Raw genomic sequence first — 14,770 nt, 5'->3', positions numbered from 1 at the left:
CAAGGATGATTAGAATGACAAGTCCTTCTTTTTCTCAGTTTGCATCAAACACACTATGAACTCACTCAGAAAACAATGCCATCTCACTTTAATCTTAAAGTTCTGCTTAAGGCCTGCCCATCATGTTCATTTGGTTATAAGAAATGATTATAAACATAAGGATAATGATGTGCCTCTGGGATAGTTTCCTGAGGGTGTGGTGTTCCGTAGCTCTCTGGAATGTCCAGGAATTCAGAGTGAACAATAAATGTGAGGCAGTGTCTACCTCTGGGCCAGAACTGGGTGCCACGATTACATAGATCCCTCCATTGTCTGCTTAATAGGAAGGTGAGAGCTTCAGAACAAGGCAATACAGTATACTGGTCAGTGATTCAGGCAGTCCCCAGGTCCAGGTTTCCTAGTCTAGGGTTTTCCTTCTGTTCCCTAGGATGCCCCAGTGTACTTCTGGACCTTTAAATTCACCTGCTGGGCTCTTACCTGCTGTGGTGCTCCAAAGTCATTTATAAGGAAAAGTTCAGTGTCATCAAGGGTGTTATGACTGGGGTGGGAATGGGGGCATACGTCCTGGGTACAGTAAGAGCAGTCATTTAAAAGGTCATAGAAGATACTGGAATGGAATCTATTTTGTCAGGTAATATATGCACATAGCTTAAAACATCAAATAATAGAGGAGAGCATGTGATGAAATGCAGGCGTGACTTGCTCCGTCTCATACCACTCCTCTCTCCTTCAGGAGAGGTACTTTTAACTCTTTTAGCTCTTTTTTAAAAACTTTTATGTATTTCTATTTCTTAACTTATCAGTTGTAGACACTATTTACTGACTTTCTTCCAAAAGAAATGAAGGCTTGGCTTTATTCACACCCCCTCTTCCCCACTCCTCAGTGTAGACACGTCATTATGTTTAGTTCCTCTGAGTTTCCTTTGTAGTTTAATAGGCCGGCATCTTTTATAACTTACTTTACCTATAATGACAGTATCTTTTTGCTGTTATGCCATTGGGAGCAGTAAATTAGGTTTGGGGATTTAGGTAGGGTTAGGGCTATGCTGACCTGTGGGCAGTGGCTGTGGCTAGAACACTGCTGATTGGGAGTGTTCTGTAAAGTCCTCCTCTGTTGCATGTTCTCCCCACGTGTCACAGTTCATCCCGGGATAATAAAACATTTTGGACTTTCCCATAATTTTGGCCTTTTTTTATGTTTTGCAGAATAAATATCTTCCTTCAATAGATGATAATGAAAATACAGAAAAAAGAGAAGCAGGTAAGTGGTCACATATCTTCTAAGTGAATGCCTCTAGAATACGCTGGTGCTGTTTTAACAAGAGGAGGTGCTGGCAGTTTGGGCTCATCTCTTAGTTTCTGGTAGTTCCCCTCCTGCCTCTGTCTCACATTCTCCACATGGTAACTCAGAGCGGGTTTTGAATGACTTCATATATGGATTTTTGCTTATGCTCAGACCAGCTCCATATAGGAATAAAGGTAATGCAAACTGTAAGCCAGAGTATTATTTGAATTAACTATGTGGAAGAGAGGTTTCTCCTCCCCTGGAATAGCCTTCCAAGTTTTTATAAAGAGAGATGTGATCAATTCTTTATAGTTTATATATTCATCAGTTTGGATGTTTGGTTAAACTAAAAGCATCCTCATTTATAAAATTCTTTTTTATTATTTTCCTCCTAGAGAAAGTAGTGAACCAGTTGGAAAGATCTGAACATCTACTGTTTGGCATTTGGTTTCTTGAAGAGGAGGGGAGTTGATAAAACAGTAGCCTTGAGACCCCCTCCTGCAGGGTCTCCTTTCCTCTGTCAGTACTTCTGTGCTTCAGATGGTGCCATACTCACAGGAACCTGGAGACCCCAGCCAGTGGCTCAGATGTGGAATGGGGAGACCTTTCTCTGTCTCTTGGAAGTGGGCTGTCTCTGATGGGTTGGTTTTCCTTTCACAGAACTGAATGACAGCCTTGTGACTGGGGAGATCTGAGTCCTGCCCTTTACAGGAACCCTGTGCAGAGAGTTTGGGTGGGACAGCCACTTCCTGCTCCCCTTCTAGGGAGCAGTGACTAATCAGGTAACAGGGAGACCGAGGGATACCCTCTGGTCTGTCCTAGTGGAACCAAACCAAAACAACCTGTTGGAAATAACTGACTCAGTTGCTGTCAATTCTTAACAGGAAGAGCAAGGACTAAACACTACCTACACGCAGATTTCTTCCTGTCCTGGCATTATAGTCATCAGCTGGTAGGTAGACGCTATAGAGAATGCACTTCCATCTGCTAGAAATTTATCCTGTGGTTATACTTGGACAGGTATGCAAAACTTGGTGTACATGGACTTTCATTGCTGCTTTATTTATAATAGCAAAATAGAAAAGAGCCTATCTGTCCATCAAAAAGGGGACTATTTAAATCATGGTACATCCACCTAGTGGAATATTACTATTTTTTTAAATTAAAGTATCATTGATATACAATCTTAGGGAAGTTTCATATGAGCAACATTGTCATTACTACATTCACCCATATTATCAGTACCCCCCATACCCCATTGCAGTCACTGTCATCAGCATAGTAAGATGCTATAGCGTCATTCTAGTGGAATATTATATCCTGCTGTTAAAATGAACATATTATTACTAAAGAGAACCCCAAGCCCTCAACATTGTTACCATTTATGGTACATGGGCAGGTTTCTGTTTCTGAAAACAATCTGCATATTTAATTTTTAAAAAAATTCTTTAAGGTAAGCTTTTATTTCAATGAAAATGTTCTTTACTACCATGACCCCAACATGAACTTGGGTTTCTTTCTTTTGCTAGTTTACTGGTTCATACTAAGACCATTGGTATTAATATGTCAGCCAGCCATTCTATAACCTTGGTTAGATGGGATTTTATTTTAGACAGTAATGTTGATGAACAGGGCAGGGTTTTATTTAAAAATAGACATTTAGGTATGGTAGAGGAGCAAGTTAATTAAGTGGAGCCACTTTTAGGAGTTGATCGTGCTTCCCTTAAAAGTGCTGGTGATAGGCCATACTGGTGACTGAACTGCAAGCAGTTGCAGAGCATGAAAACAGAAAATTAAGTTCTTCCTAAAACAGCCCATCCACAGGCCCAGGATTGAGCATGTGAGAGTTCACGGTCTGCTTGACAGAGGAGGCCCATGTTCTGGAGTGAACTTGGGCTTTGATTTCAGTAGAATAGGATTGAAACTCTAACTCTACCACTTCGTTATGTGACTTTGCAGAAGTTAAGCTCGTTTTTCTATCACTTAAAAGGGGGAAGTCATACATGCCTGCCAAGATGTTGGTAAGCATTAAATGAGGAAACTCCTGAAGTCCTTGGCATCCTGTATGTCAGCGCCAGGGAAATCTTTCAGCATAACAATAAAGTGAACCACCAAACTCTGTCCTGTCTTGTGATTCTGAGGTGTTAGAAGTAGCAGCAAATGAAACATCCAGTCTTTAGAAACCCTCATTCCTAATAATTTATTTTTCCTCTTCCCTGGAGAAAAATGGCATTCTAATCTTGAAAATCTCTCATTCTTTGACCTAAAATTAATCAAAGCAAATTAAATGAGACAGCAGATTTTATAAGTTAGTCAAAACTCAGTAATAAATAATCATGCTTCTTATCATCTAGAAAGGACATGACAGGAATAGTGTGCCAAGAACAAAGCATTTAGAGATTAACTTTGTATTCCCTGAAGAAGTGTTGCAAGAAAAAAAGACTTTAATAAAACATTGAAAAATCAGTCACTTGAAGTCTATAGTCTTATCAGTATGAAAAAGTAAACTATTGCTTCTAAGAAATACATTTTTTAATCCCTAAAGAGACTAAGCAGTATTAAGCAAAAAAAAATTAGCTAGAGAAATAAAATGTAAACTCAAATCACTGAAATCCCTTGTGGCTCTGCTGGTGTAGATAGAGTACTGCTGGAAATTCTTATTTGTAAGGGGACACATCCTAATCATAAGGATGACCAGCCTGTGATAAGGAAATACTGATTTTTATTCATCTCAGCGCCTTGTTTGGTCTAAGCGAAGTACAAAGCATGATAAATAGTATGTGATATATGATATGGTTTACAGACACTTGTTATCTTCAGGGATAAGAGAGTTTTTGGTACCTGTATCCAATGTAGAGGAGAATTAACAAGTATGAATGCAATAGAAATAGGTAATATTGTGAGTTTAATTAAAACTCACAGCTATGCCCAGAAGTTAACCCAGACTCACAGTAATTAGGAGAGAACTTTCTCTCCTAACCCAGTGACCAAGAGTCAGGCCAGTAGAGCCCTTCATTCTAGAATGGTCCTCTAGAAAATGAAAAGTAGGGTAGGAAGAGTTCTCTTCACACCTGCTGAGGGACTCCCAAAGACCTTCAGATTATTAGACCCTGTTTCCTTCCCTGGAGCGAATAGGGATATAATTTATTCACCAAGTTTTTAAATTTTTCAACATTTATTCATCAAGAAATATTTGAGGGTCTGCTTGGGGCTAGCTACAACAGTGACTAAAAGTTAATGCTTTTCCTTAAGAAACTTAAGAGTCTGGTTCCAAACAGTTAACAGTAGTAGATGACATATGCCTCAAAAGAGCCAGGGCTCTACATTGTGGGTAGAGGAGCCATGCACGGGAATCGGAGAGGATGGAGAATGGGGAATGTTAGCCCCACCAAAAACCTGAGTGTTTTAAAAGAGTGGGAAGTACGGGGTTTCACTCAGGTTGCTTTTGAGGACCCAGAAGGAAAGCTTGAGAGGGAAGAGAGTGGTGTCTGGGTAGGTTTGAGAAGCAGCAGCATATGATGTAAGTAAGGGGAAGTGGAAAGGCCTGGAGTGGGGTGCTACATTTTAGGTGGTGACCAAAGCTACATTTAAGATAAAGAAGCATGGTGGATTTAGCTGGCTCCCAGACTCCCAAAAGAATTGGTCCTAGACATGTTCTACTGGGGGTGAGGGGTGTAAGGACTCGGATCTCTAGGAAGATGCTTACCACCCATACAGATCACCAGGTAATGATCCACAGTTCAGAATAGTGAAGGAGGAAGAATAGCAGAGTCGATCATATGGATGAGTAATTAATTTGTTTCTTAGACTTTTCAGTCTCACCTTGCAGAGTCCCAACGTGAGGGCTAATATGAGGCGGAGCTTGTGTTCAGTAGTCACTGGGAGGCCTTTTTCAACATGCATAAAGAGGGATTGCCCCAAAAAAACAAGATTCTAAACAGCTTCACCCTGGAGTCATGTTTCAAAGGCCTTAAGATCAGCCTCATCCAACTCTTCCTTCCTCCAAAAAAAAAGAAAAGAACCCTGAGAAACCTGAGCATTTAATGCTTTTCACTATTTTTGACATGCCTTGCCAGATTTTGTTGTTCATAATCATTTTGTGTTCTGAAACATGTATTCAAAAAGCTGGAGCAAAGTGACTGGGATGGTAAAATAACACTGACTCATTTCCTGTGAGGTGTGATGGATGAAACCAGGATCACATGGCCCGAAGAAGGGAAGATTTGAAAGCATCAGGTGGAAAATTAACTGTATCTGTTGCTGGATTGGGTGGGTGAGAATGGGGAGAGTTACAGGAGGACAGGCTCTCGTTCCATCTACAGAGGACCATCCTGAGAAGGCGAGCCGCCCCGCCGTGGCTCGCGCCTTGTGAGCAATGAGTCGCCTGGATCTGGGAGACTGGAGGGCTGCCTGCTGTATGGCAGACAACACGGGATGGGAGTTGGGGCGAGATGATCTCAGAGGTCTATTCTGACTAGAATCCTAGGGTTTCCCAGGACATTTATTTATGTTATGGTATTTAAAGTACTGTAAAAGAGACTGTCTTCTCAGGGGGAGCTACCACCGTTATTAACATCTAAGTAAATAACAAAATAAATACTGTATAAGTAGATAATAATTTTTTACTAAAATATCACATAGTAAATGTTACATAGTGGTTTTATTAGCTCATATGACTGATGTTGTACAATACATCACTAGCTGAGACAGACAAAAGGTATTTTTTATTAAGGTATTATTAATATACACTCTTATGAAGGTTTCACATGAAAAACAATGCGGTTACTACATTCACCCCCCCCATACCCCATTGCAGTCACTGCCTATCAGTGTAGTAAGACGTCGCAGAGTCACTGTTTGCCTTCTCTGTGCTACACTGTCTTCCCCATGATTCCCCCCACACCATGTGTGCTAATCATAATACCCCTCAATCCCCTTCTCCCTCCCTCCCCACCTACCCTCCTCCAACCCTTCCTCCCCTTTGGTAACCTCTGGTCCCTTCATGGAGTCTGTGAGTCTGTTGCTGTTTTGTGCCTTCAGTTTTGCTTCGTTTGTTATACTCCACAAATGAGAGAAATCATTTGGTACTTGTCTTTCTCCGCCTGGCTTATTTCACTGAGCATAATACCCTCTAGCTCCATCCATGTTGTTGCAAATGGTGGGATTTGTTTCTTTCTTATGGCTGAATAGTATTCCATTGTGTATATGTACCACATCTTCTTTATCCATTCATCTACTGATGGACACTTAGGTTGCTTCCATTTCTTGGCTATTATAAATAGTGCTGCAATAAACATAGGGGTGCACATGTCTCTTTGAATCTGAGAACGTGTATTGTTTGGGTAAATTGCTAGGAGTGGAATTCCCGGGTCAAATGGTATTTCTGTTTTTATTTTTTTGAGGAACCTCCATACTGCTTTCCACAATGGTTGAACTAGCTTACATCCCCACCAGCAGTGTAGGAGGGTTCCACTTTCTCTGCATCCTCGCCAGCGTTTGTTCTTAGTCTTTTCGATACTGGCCATAAAAAGTTTTGTTTTTTATTTTAATGGAATTGAGCTGCTAAATTTTACATTCTATGAATAAAGAGGACTACTTAAAAACAATGAATAGAATTGCCCCACCCCTGTCCTGACCAGAGGACTCTGGGAGGCTCTGGTGCCGAGGCCTTTGGGGCATCTAAGGGGCAGTGAGAGATCGAGGATCTGTGACATTTTCGGCTCACATACAAATATCGGCATGACTGTAGAGAATTGTCTTCCAGCACCTAACTTTGATTCACCCTTGTGAGAACTAGCCCAAAGCCAGTGTTCTGACTGCTGTGAAAAAAGCAGAAGCACAACAGGGAACTTCTTTCCACTTTGGTGTGCTTTATAGTTTTCTCATCAGCCCACTGTCCAGTCCCTCAGTCAGCTTATCCTGTTACTAGTAGTATGGGTTGGGATACATTTTACAAATTTTCGTGTGCTACCTAATACTTAGCAACCAAGGATCAGACGTTCTCACTTTGTGAGGATAAAGGAAATATAGTGCCCACTGCTAACAAAACATGTTCTTAGGCTGGTGGTTGTAGGTCTTGTAGCTGCCAAGTCTGCATTTGATGTTCATTAATCCTCATCTTGGGATCCTTGTGGGAAAAATTGAAAAGTCACAGAAATCACTTACTTAATCTTATGTGTTCTGCTAGGTTGTTTATTCTCCGTGTATTCTCATTCTGATCTGGGGAACAAAGGGATTTGTGAAGAAATGGTTAGAGAGTAAAGTTAATGAGTTGAAAGTTGCCTGGCCAGAAGTTAGAGTACAGTGGTGCTGGGGAATAAATGATGGAAATGAAGCAGAGATGGGTAGAGATTCTTGCAAATTCATTTATTTCCATACCCAGAACCTGAGGCAGTATTTGTCAAATGGTCCAGAGTAGTGACTCTTGAAACCAAGTGGCAAACCTGGGTTCAAAACTTAGTGATTGTGTGACTTTGGGTGAGTTATTTAAACTCTCTGAGCTTCTACCTATAAAATGATCACTGAAACCATAATGTACCTCCCCTTAGAGTTGTTTTGATGATGTAATCCATTTAAGAAGCGAAATACATGGCCTGATACTCGGTCTACATAGTGGCAGTGGTACGTGGTGTGGGCCAGGCTTGGCCTAATTCTGGGCTTGGGCTCTGGTAAACCAAGTCTTTAGGCTAGAAAGAAAGAAATTGGTAGGTAGTCTTCTGCACTTTAAGTGTCTGTTACACATCTTCTTGGCCTAGAAAGTATCACAGAAAAATTCCCCTGGATTTATTTGGTTGGTGGAGTAAACATCATCCACTTTGAAATTGAATCACTTTGAGGTTTTGGTTTGTTGAAATTCATAGTTTGGAGATAAAATTGCTTGTTTCTAAAAACAATACAGGTACTTATCAAGTATTATTTTCCCCCTCTCCTCTTAACTCTTCCTTGTTAGCATCTAAATTTAATAATCTACTGGCTCTCAGTTTTTCTTACTCTCTGGAATCAACAAGGTTTAGGTTGACTTTGCCTGCAGATTTAGAGAAGTCAAATTTCTAGGACTCTTTGAACATCATAAAAGGAAAGCCCCCACCACCCCACCCCATCCCTTGTTTTAAATGCAAAAGCAGAAAAATAGAGGTGGGGACTATGAATGACAGATTCAAGGACTTTGTGGTAGAGGCATTTTGTAAAAATTATATTGCCAAAGCAGTTGACCACACTTTAGTCCTGAACTTACCTGCTTTTCAGCAGCATTTGACACCTGTGGTCATTGTGTCAGGAAAAGCTCTCATCTTCTGGCTTAGTTGGCACCACACCTTCTTTCCCTTTTCCCTCCTCCTCCCCAGACCCGGCTCATCCTTCTCACTTCTCCATAGGTTCTTCTGGGGACCCTCAAGTATTACTGCTTCTCAGGTTTTGTTGTGTTTCCTCTTCTCTCTTTTTCCATTCTCCCTGGGCAGTCTGATTCACTATTGTAGAAAATTTTCTTGGAAAATAAATCCAAGAGCTTCCTGGAAACCTCTACCTGAATTACCCTTAGATACTTTAACCTGAACTCTCCTCCTGGCACGAATCAGCTATGTCTCTGTGAGGAGCCTCTGCAGGGTCTAAGTACCTGCTTTATTACCCAAAGTGCAGGACTTCTGGGTGAGGACGGATTGAATATACTAAATGCAGGAAGAACAGAGGGGACACACACACACAGTTAGACACTGTTCCTGCACCGCCCCAGATAGGGCTTGCTCACTCAGCACAAATCTTTTGGACAAGTGAATGAGTCCCAGTAGGACTGCGTGTAATACAGGAAAGGATATGTGGGTTTTACTGCCGTTAGTATATTCCACAGTCAGATGACTGTAAGAAATATTCTTTCAGAAGAAAGTGAGGGTGAAAACATAAGGCAGTTCTGATTTAATTGGAAGTTAGCCACCTGCGGTGTCCACAGACTAATTCGTCAGTAGTAGAAATTCTATTGTGCATTTGTATTTTTATTATTTGGACTTAAAAAAAGACAGGTGTCAAATTTAAATAAGCTTTTCCACTCATTTTTATGTTTTGGTAATTTGTTAATATTAAAATGTAAACATGGAACATTTTCATCTCCCTGCTGAAGAAGATGGAAGACCTTGAAGGGAGACCAACAGCAGGAGCTGGCTGGGCCTTGCTCACCCCTGGGGTGAAAGTTCAGGAAAGCACTTCTGGATGAAGGGCCTATGGTGCCTTTCCAGACTGAGTGCAAAGTGCACTCTTTGCCCTGCACTCAGTCAAATGTAATCACAGTGCTGGTGCCTCTCATATTCTGCCTTTGATTTCTGAATTCTAATGATGTGAGGAGCATAAATTGTCTGGCAAAACAGTTTTTCCTGTTTATTATTAAAGTCTTGAATTTTTTTCTATCACATATATAAAAATTTTTTTCTTTTATAAATATGAAAGTAATATCTTACTGAAAATTTAGATGTCTATTTAAAAAAAATCAAACCACCAATTTGCGTAGCCTGAAACGATAACTGTTAATATTCTTCCTTTCTTGATTCTGTGCACAGGTATTTGTTCTTGTCATATACAATTTTGTTCACATGTATAATTTTGTAGACTTCATTTCTCTCTTTTTTGAATAAAAATTTCATCCTATAAACATATGATTTTTATAATAAATCTCAGATGTTGGGGAATATCACAAAGTCACTATCTCAGGAAGCTTACATATTGTAGTCATGGGAGATATGTTAAAAACAGATAAGCAATAATTTTGACAAAGTTATAAAAAAAAGAAGTGAAAGTTGTCCATAGGCCTATCACCTGGTCATATGATGTATTATCTGATATATGTCCTAAATTTATTTTTAAAAAGTAGTGCTGATACAGTGATACAGTATTAAAAAAAAAAAAATGGGATTAGATTATAAGTTTTCTTTTTTTTACTTCCCAACATATGGACAGTTTATGTCAATTAAAATTTTGTAATAATGACTACATAGTATTATTCCATATGATGGATATGCTATTGATAATTAACGTAAGCATTTTCCTAAAGATTGATAAATAGGTTATTTTATTATTTTTTCTATATTAAAAATAATTCTATATATCAGATATTCTTACACACAAACCTTTAGAGTACCTAAATGTTTTCTTAATTTATGTTCTAAAAGAGGAATTGCTCATTTTTAAAATGCATTTTAATTAAAATTATATCCACAATTAAAATTTTAGTGTTTTTTCTATACTCCCCTGGAAAAAAGGCTTTTAATAGTTGACACTCCTGTCGGCAACATGAGAGGAACATTTTTGGTATATCCTTATATTGGATTTTTAAAAGTGAGAGATATAATTCACATACCATAAAATCCACACTTTCAAAATGTGCAATTTGGTGTCTTTTAGTATATTTCAAGATTGTGTAAAGATCACGACCGACTGATTCCAGAGCATTTCATCACCCCCAAAAGAAACAATGTGCCCATGAGAGACGGTCTCCATCTCCCCTATCCTCAACCCATGGCAGCCACTAACCTGTTTTGTGTCTGTATGGATTTACCCATTCTGGATATTTCATATGAATGGAATTATGTAGTATGTGGTCTTTTGTGCCTAGCTTCTTTTACATAATGTTTTCAAGGCCTATTCATGTTTGTGTATGGATAAGTTTCTTAATTATAGTCTATTTTGACTTTGATACTTGAGTGATTCTTAACTGTGACCCTAAGATCAAAGGAGCTTTGTCCTCGAACCTCAGTTTGGGAACCATTGACCTTGGCCATAATATTTCTACTAGTTTTCAAATGCTTTACAACAGTCCTGAATCCAGTGTATCTAGATTTAAATCTTTAAATGTGTTTTCCAGGAATATTGTAGATTAATAATTTTGAGTCACAGAAATGGGTTTTCTTACAGTGCATTTTACAGTTAGCATCATTGCATATTTTATCAGTTGGCCTCTTCATTTCATCCTTGTGTTCCTGTTTGCTTGTCTCTATTTAAATTGTCAGGGTAATGTAAAATATTGTTGGTGCCATGGTCGATCTTCTCCATCTGTTCCTTTTAGGGCCATTTTCAAAGTGGTGATATAATATCCTTCTTGGTAAAAAGTGAAACAGAGACTTTGTTTAGGCTATTTGCCTTTTCCCCCACTGACCTTGAGACACATGGAAGAAATATTTTTTGTCAACATGTTTTTAATTCTCAGCAGATATTTTTTCCAAGTTTCTAACAAGGTGCCTTAAAAACAAAAAAACTCTTTTGGTGAGTTACTGACTTTGAGATTGTAATTTTGTATTTTTATCATGAATACCTGCTTTTGGGATGCCTCCCCTTTTCAACATTGACTAATTGTGCTCCCATTTCCTCGGTTTCTCTTTGCCCTCTAGGTTGTCCCAGCTCTGCCACTCCCTAGGAATATAACCTCAACAAGTTGCTTCGTCTCTGAAAACTCTTACCTGTAAGATGAGGGAGTAGCTAGATGACTGGCTGTGATTCCTGAGAGTGGAATTGCTGGGACATCTGGAAGGTAGATGTACAGTTTCATAAAGAACTACCTGACCTTTTTCCAAAGTGGCTTATGTACCATCACATTTAACATTTCTAACCAAGTCTAATCACGTTGCTCTGGTGGCCTAGCACTTGTTACAGTTCCCTGGGACATCATAAACTGCCCAGTGGAAATGAATGTTAGCTTTTGGCCAGAGGGTCCAGATCCAAGTTCTTCTAGTCACTAGGTATATTGCCTTGGACACATCACTTAATATCAATAATCTCCTATTTTTCCAGATTACCAAACAGATGTCTTATTATTAGTCTTGTAGGATTGTTGTAAAGATGAGAGATACTATGAAACATGCTTTGCATGTAATTCTAAGTATATCCATATGATATGTGTCCAATAAATGTTAGCTGCTAATAGTGACTGATAGGCTAATGATTGAATATCCAGTTACCACCACCTACTTCCACCTGCCTCAGCGTCTTCAGAGAGCCCTGTCCTTCAGAAGAGAGGCCCTTGAGATGAGGTTGGAGTTGAAGAGAGGGGCCCACTTTGACTACAGAGAGCTGCCTTGGAGGAATTAGGTCTTTAACATGGAGTCTTTGAAAGCTTCTTTAGTAAACAAATCTGTATTTTTTGCTTTTTTAGTGATCCACCCTTGCACGCTAAGCAAAACCTTGTTCCCTGAGGGCCAGGTTTCCTGGCACAGCATTCAGCAATACCCCAGGGACAGTTACACACTCATAGATCAGAGCTTTAACTGGGTACCCGTTACGGCACTGTTGGGTTTCTTATTGCCTCATGTTTTCTTCTTTCTTTCTTTTTTTTTTTTTATTGTAAAAGACACATAATGTACAATTTACTATCTTAACCATTTTTTTGTATTTGACTTCAAATTCTTTTAAAATTTACTTAGCCCCTCCTTTTCCTAAGCCATCTTAAGTACTGAATCAGCAATGAGGTAGTCAAACTGAATTGTTTTCCTTTTTCTCTTTTTAAGTAGTGAGTCCTGTCAGAGTGACCACGTCTCTCTGGATTTTGGCTTATTTATGAGGCTGGACTTCATGATAAAAATACTTTTAAAATCATCCTTTCATCTTTTTCTTCTGGGATTCTCAGTGTTAGGTTTGGGAGTATCAGACTAGGGAAGGGAGCTAGGAAAAACAAAGGGAAACATACAGCTAAATTTTGTGCTGTCCATCACTCCCAGCTTGGGCCAGAACGCCTGAGCACTGGAGGGGAACCATGCCACCTCAGCCCGTGTCTGTGCCCTTCCGCACTCACCAGGCCTCTTAGGGGAGAGCAGGCTACTCACCAGGGGTGCTGTTCCTGAGGCATCAAAGGTAATTGTAACCGTCTTCCTGGAAAGTCTGCTCGTCCCTCCCAGGCTCTCAAGTTATTTCTTTGTTCCAGACCCAGGAGAGTGCGCTGATCCCTGAAACTGTACCCACGGTGTTACTGGGTGGTTGCCAACTTCAGCTTGGTTATGAAATGACAAGTGTACTTTGCAACACCAGACCTGAAAGTATGATATAACTTCTGCCTTAAAAGTGGTCACACTGGGAGGCTGCACCTTTATTTTATGGTGCTCAGAAACAGCTTTGAAACTTCATCCAGCATCTGTCACACATTCTGTCTAATGGCATCTGTCACTATAAAGCCTCCTCCTATACAGGTGGTTGGTTTTTGCAAGTTGCAGGGGTTATTTGGTGCTGAGTTCAGTGGCTAAATTAGATGATCATATGGAAGAACACCATTTTCAGTTAAACGTAAAAGGCATAATTTTGCATAATCTATATTTTCTTCTTGAAAATCAAAACAGCTGAATGTCGATACTGCTTGAAGATATGTGAAAGCAAAGATTCAGGGGGGAAAAGCACCACACGAGTTTAACCCTGCATCCTTATCATTCCAGTGATGCCATCTTTATTTATGAACACATTTGAACAGAGCTTTTTGTATTAACATGATAAATACCATTCTAGGTCAGAGCAGTGTGCCTAGGATTTTGTGTCTGCTAGTGGCAACGAAAGGTATTTTGTGGGAGAGACTATCATTCTTGCCTGTTTTGGACATGTAGCTTAAAAGGTGCTTCAGATGTCTGCACATAACATGGCAATCCTTCAGGTTTTTACATACAGATTTCTTACATGATATACTGACGACCACTTGGTACAGCTCCACAGGGCAAAGCATGCACATATAATGTATGTCCTGTTTGCTACTGTGTCCGCAAGGCCTAGCACAGGAGGAACTGACACAGAGCAGGCACTCAGTAAATGTTGAGCAAATCCATGCATTCAAACTTAGCATCACATAGCATGAAGCATGCAATGGAAGAGTAATATACTTGTTTCTCTCTCTTTTACAGTTGTCAAATTTTAAAGTTCTGAGTCACTCCCCAATGTCTGATGCCTCTATCGGTTTTGACTACAAATCCCCCTCCCCGTTTGACCGCAGCACCGATCAGGAAGAGAAAATCGATGATGTTGCGAGTCACTGTCTGCCCCAGAAGGACCTGTTTGCTGCTGAAGAGGAAGCAGAGACCCTTTTTCCTCGGAAAATGACATCCCATAGTGGGCTGGAGGACAGCGGAGGAGGTGGCACTGGAGTGAAGAAGAAACGGAAGAAAAAGGATCTGGGAGAGCAAGAGGGGGCAGCAAAGGGAAGCAAGGACAGGGAGCCCAAGCCAAAGAGGAAGCGTGAACCTAGAGAGCCAAAGGAGCCCAGGAAGGCCAAGGAGCCCAGGAAGGCCAAGGAGCCCAAGGAGCCCAAGCAGAGGGACGGAGCAAAGAAAGTGCGGAAGCCCCGGGAGGCCTCAGGCACCAAGGAGGCCAAAGAGAGGAGGAGCGGGGCTGACGCAGCAGCCAGGACGAAGTCCAGGAAGGCCAGGTGCGTCCCTTTCTCCCCACTCAGGCACTTGGCTCCGCCTCCACGGACAGTTTGCCTTTGGCCATACTCCAGCCTCCGGACGTACCTTTATAGTTTCAGCCAAAATGAGCTAC

General features: G+C 40.4%; 1 protein-coding gene across 3 annotated transcripts in view; it reads left to right on the top strand.

Moving 5' to 3' along the window:
- CHD6 (chromodomain helicase DNA binding protein 6) overlaps window positions 1–14,770 on the top strand; it is a 191,231-nt gene that overhangs the window by 48,371 nt on the left and 128,090 nt on the right. For all 3 annotated transcript variants that reach the window (XM_036902261.2, XM_036902264.2, XM_057503003.1), the window contains exons 2-3: window positions 1,207–1,261; window positions 14,137–14,657. In XM_036902261.2, coding sequence (XP_036758156.2) covers window positions 1,229–1,261; window positions 14,137–14,657 — 554 coding nt within the window. In that variant the 5' untranslated portion in view covers window positions 1,207–1,228. The remainder of the gene's footprint in view (window positions 1–1,206; window positions 1,262–14,136; window positions 14,658–14,770) is intronic.

This window comes from Manis pentadactyla, chromosome 5 (genome assembly GCF_030020395.1).
Source record: "Manis pentadactyla isolate mManPen7 chromosome 5, mManPen7.hap1, whole genome shotgun sequence".
Lineage (NCBI taxonomy): Eukaryota > Metazoa > Chordata > Mammalia > Pholidota > Manidae > Manis > Manis pentadactyla.
This window is presented reverse-complemented; position numbering and strand designations above follow the sequence as displayed.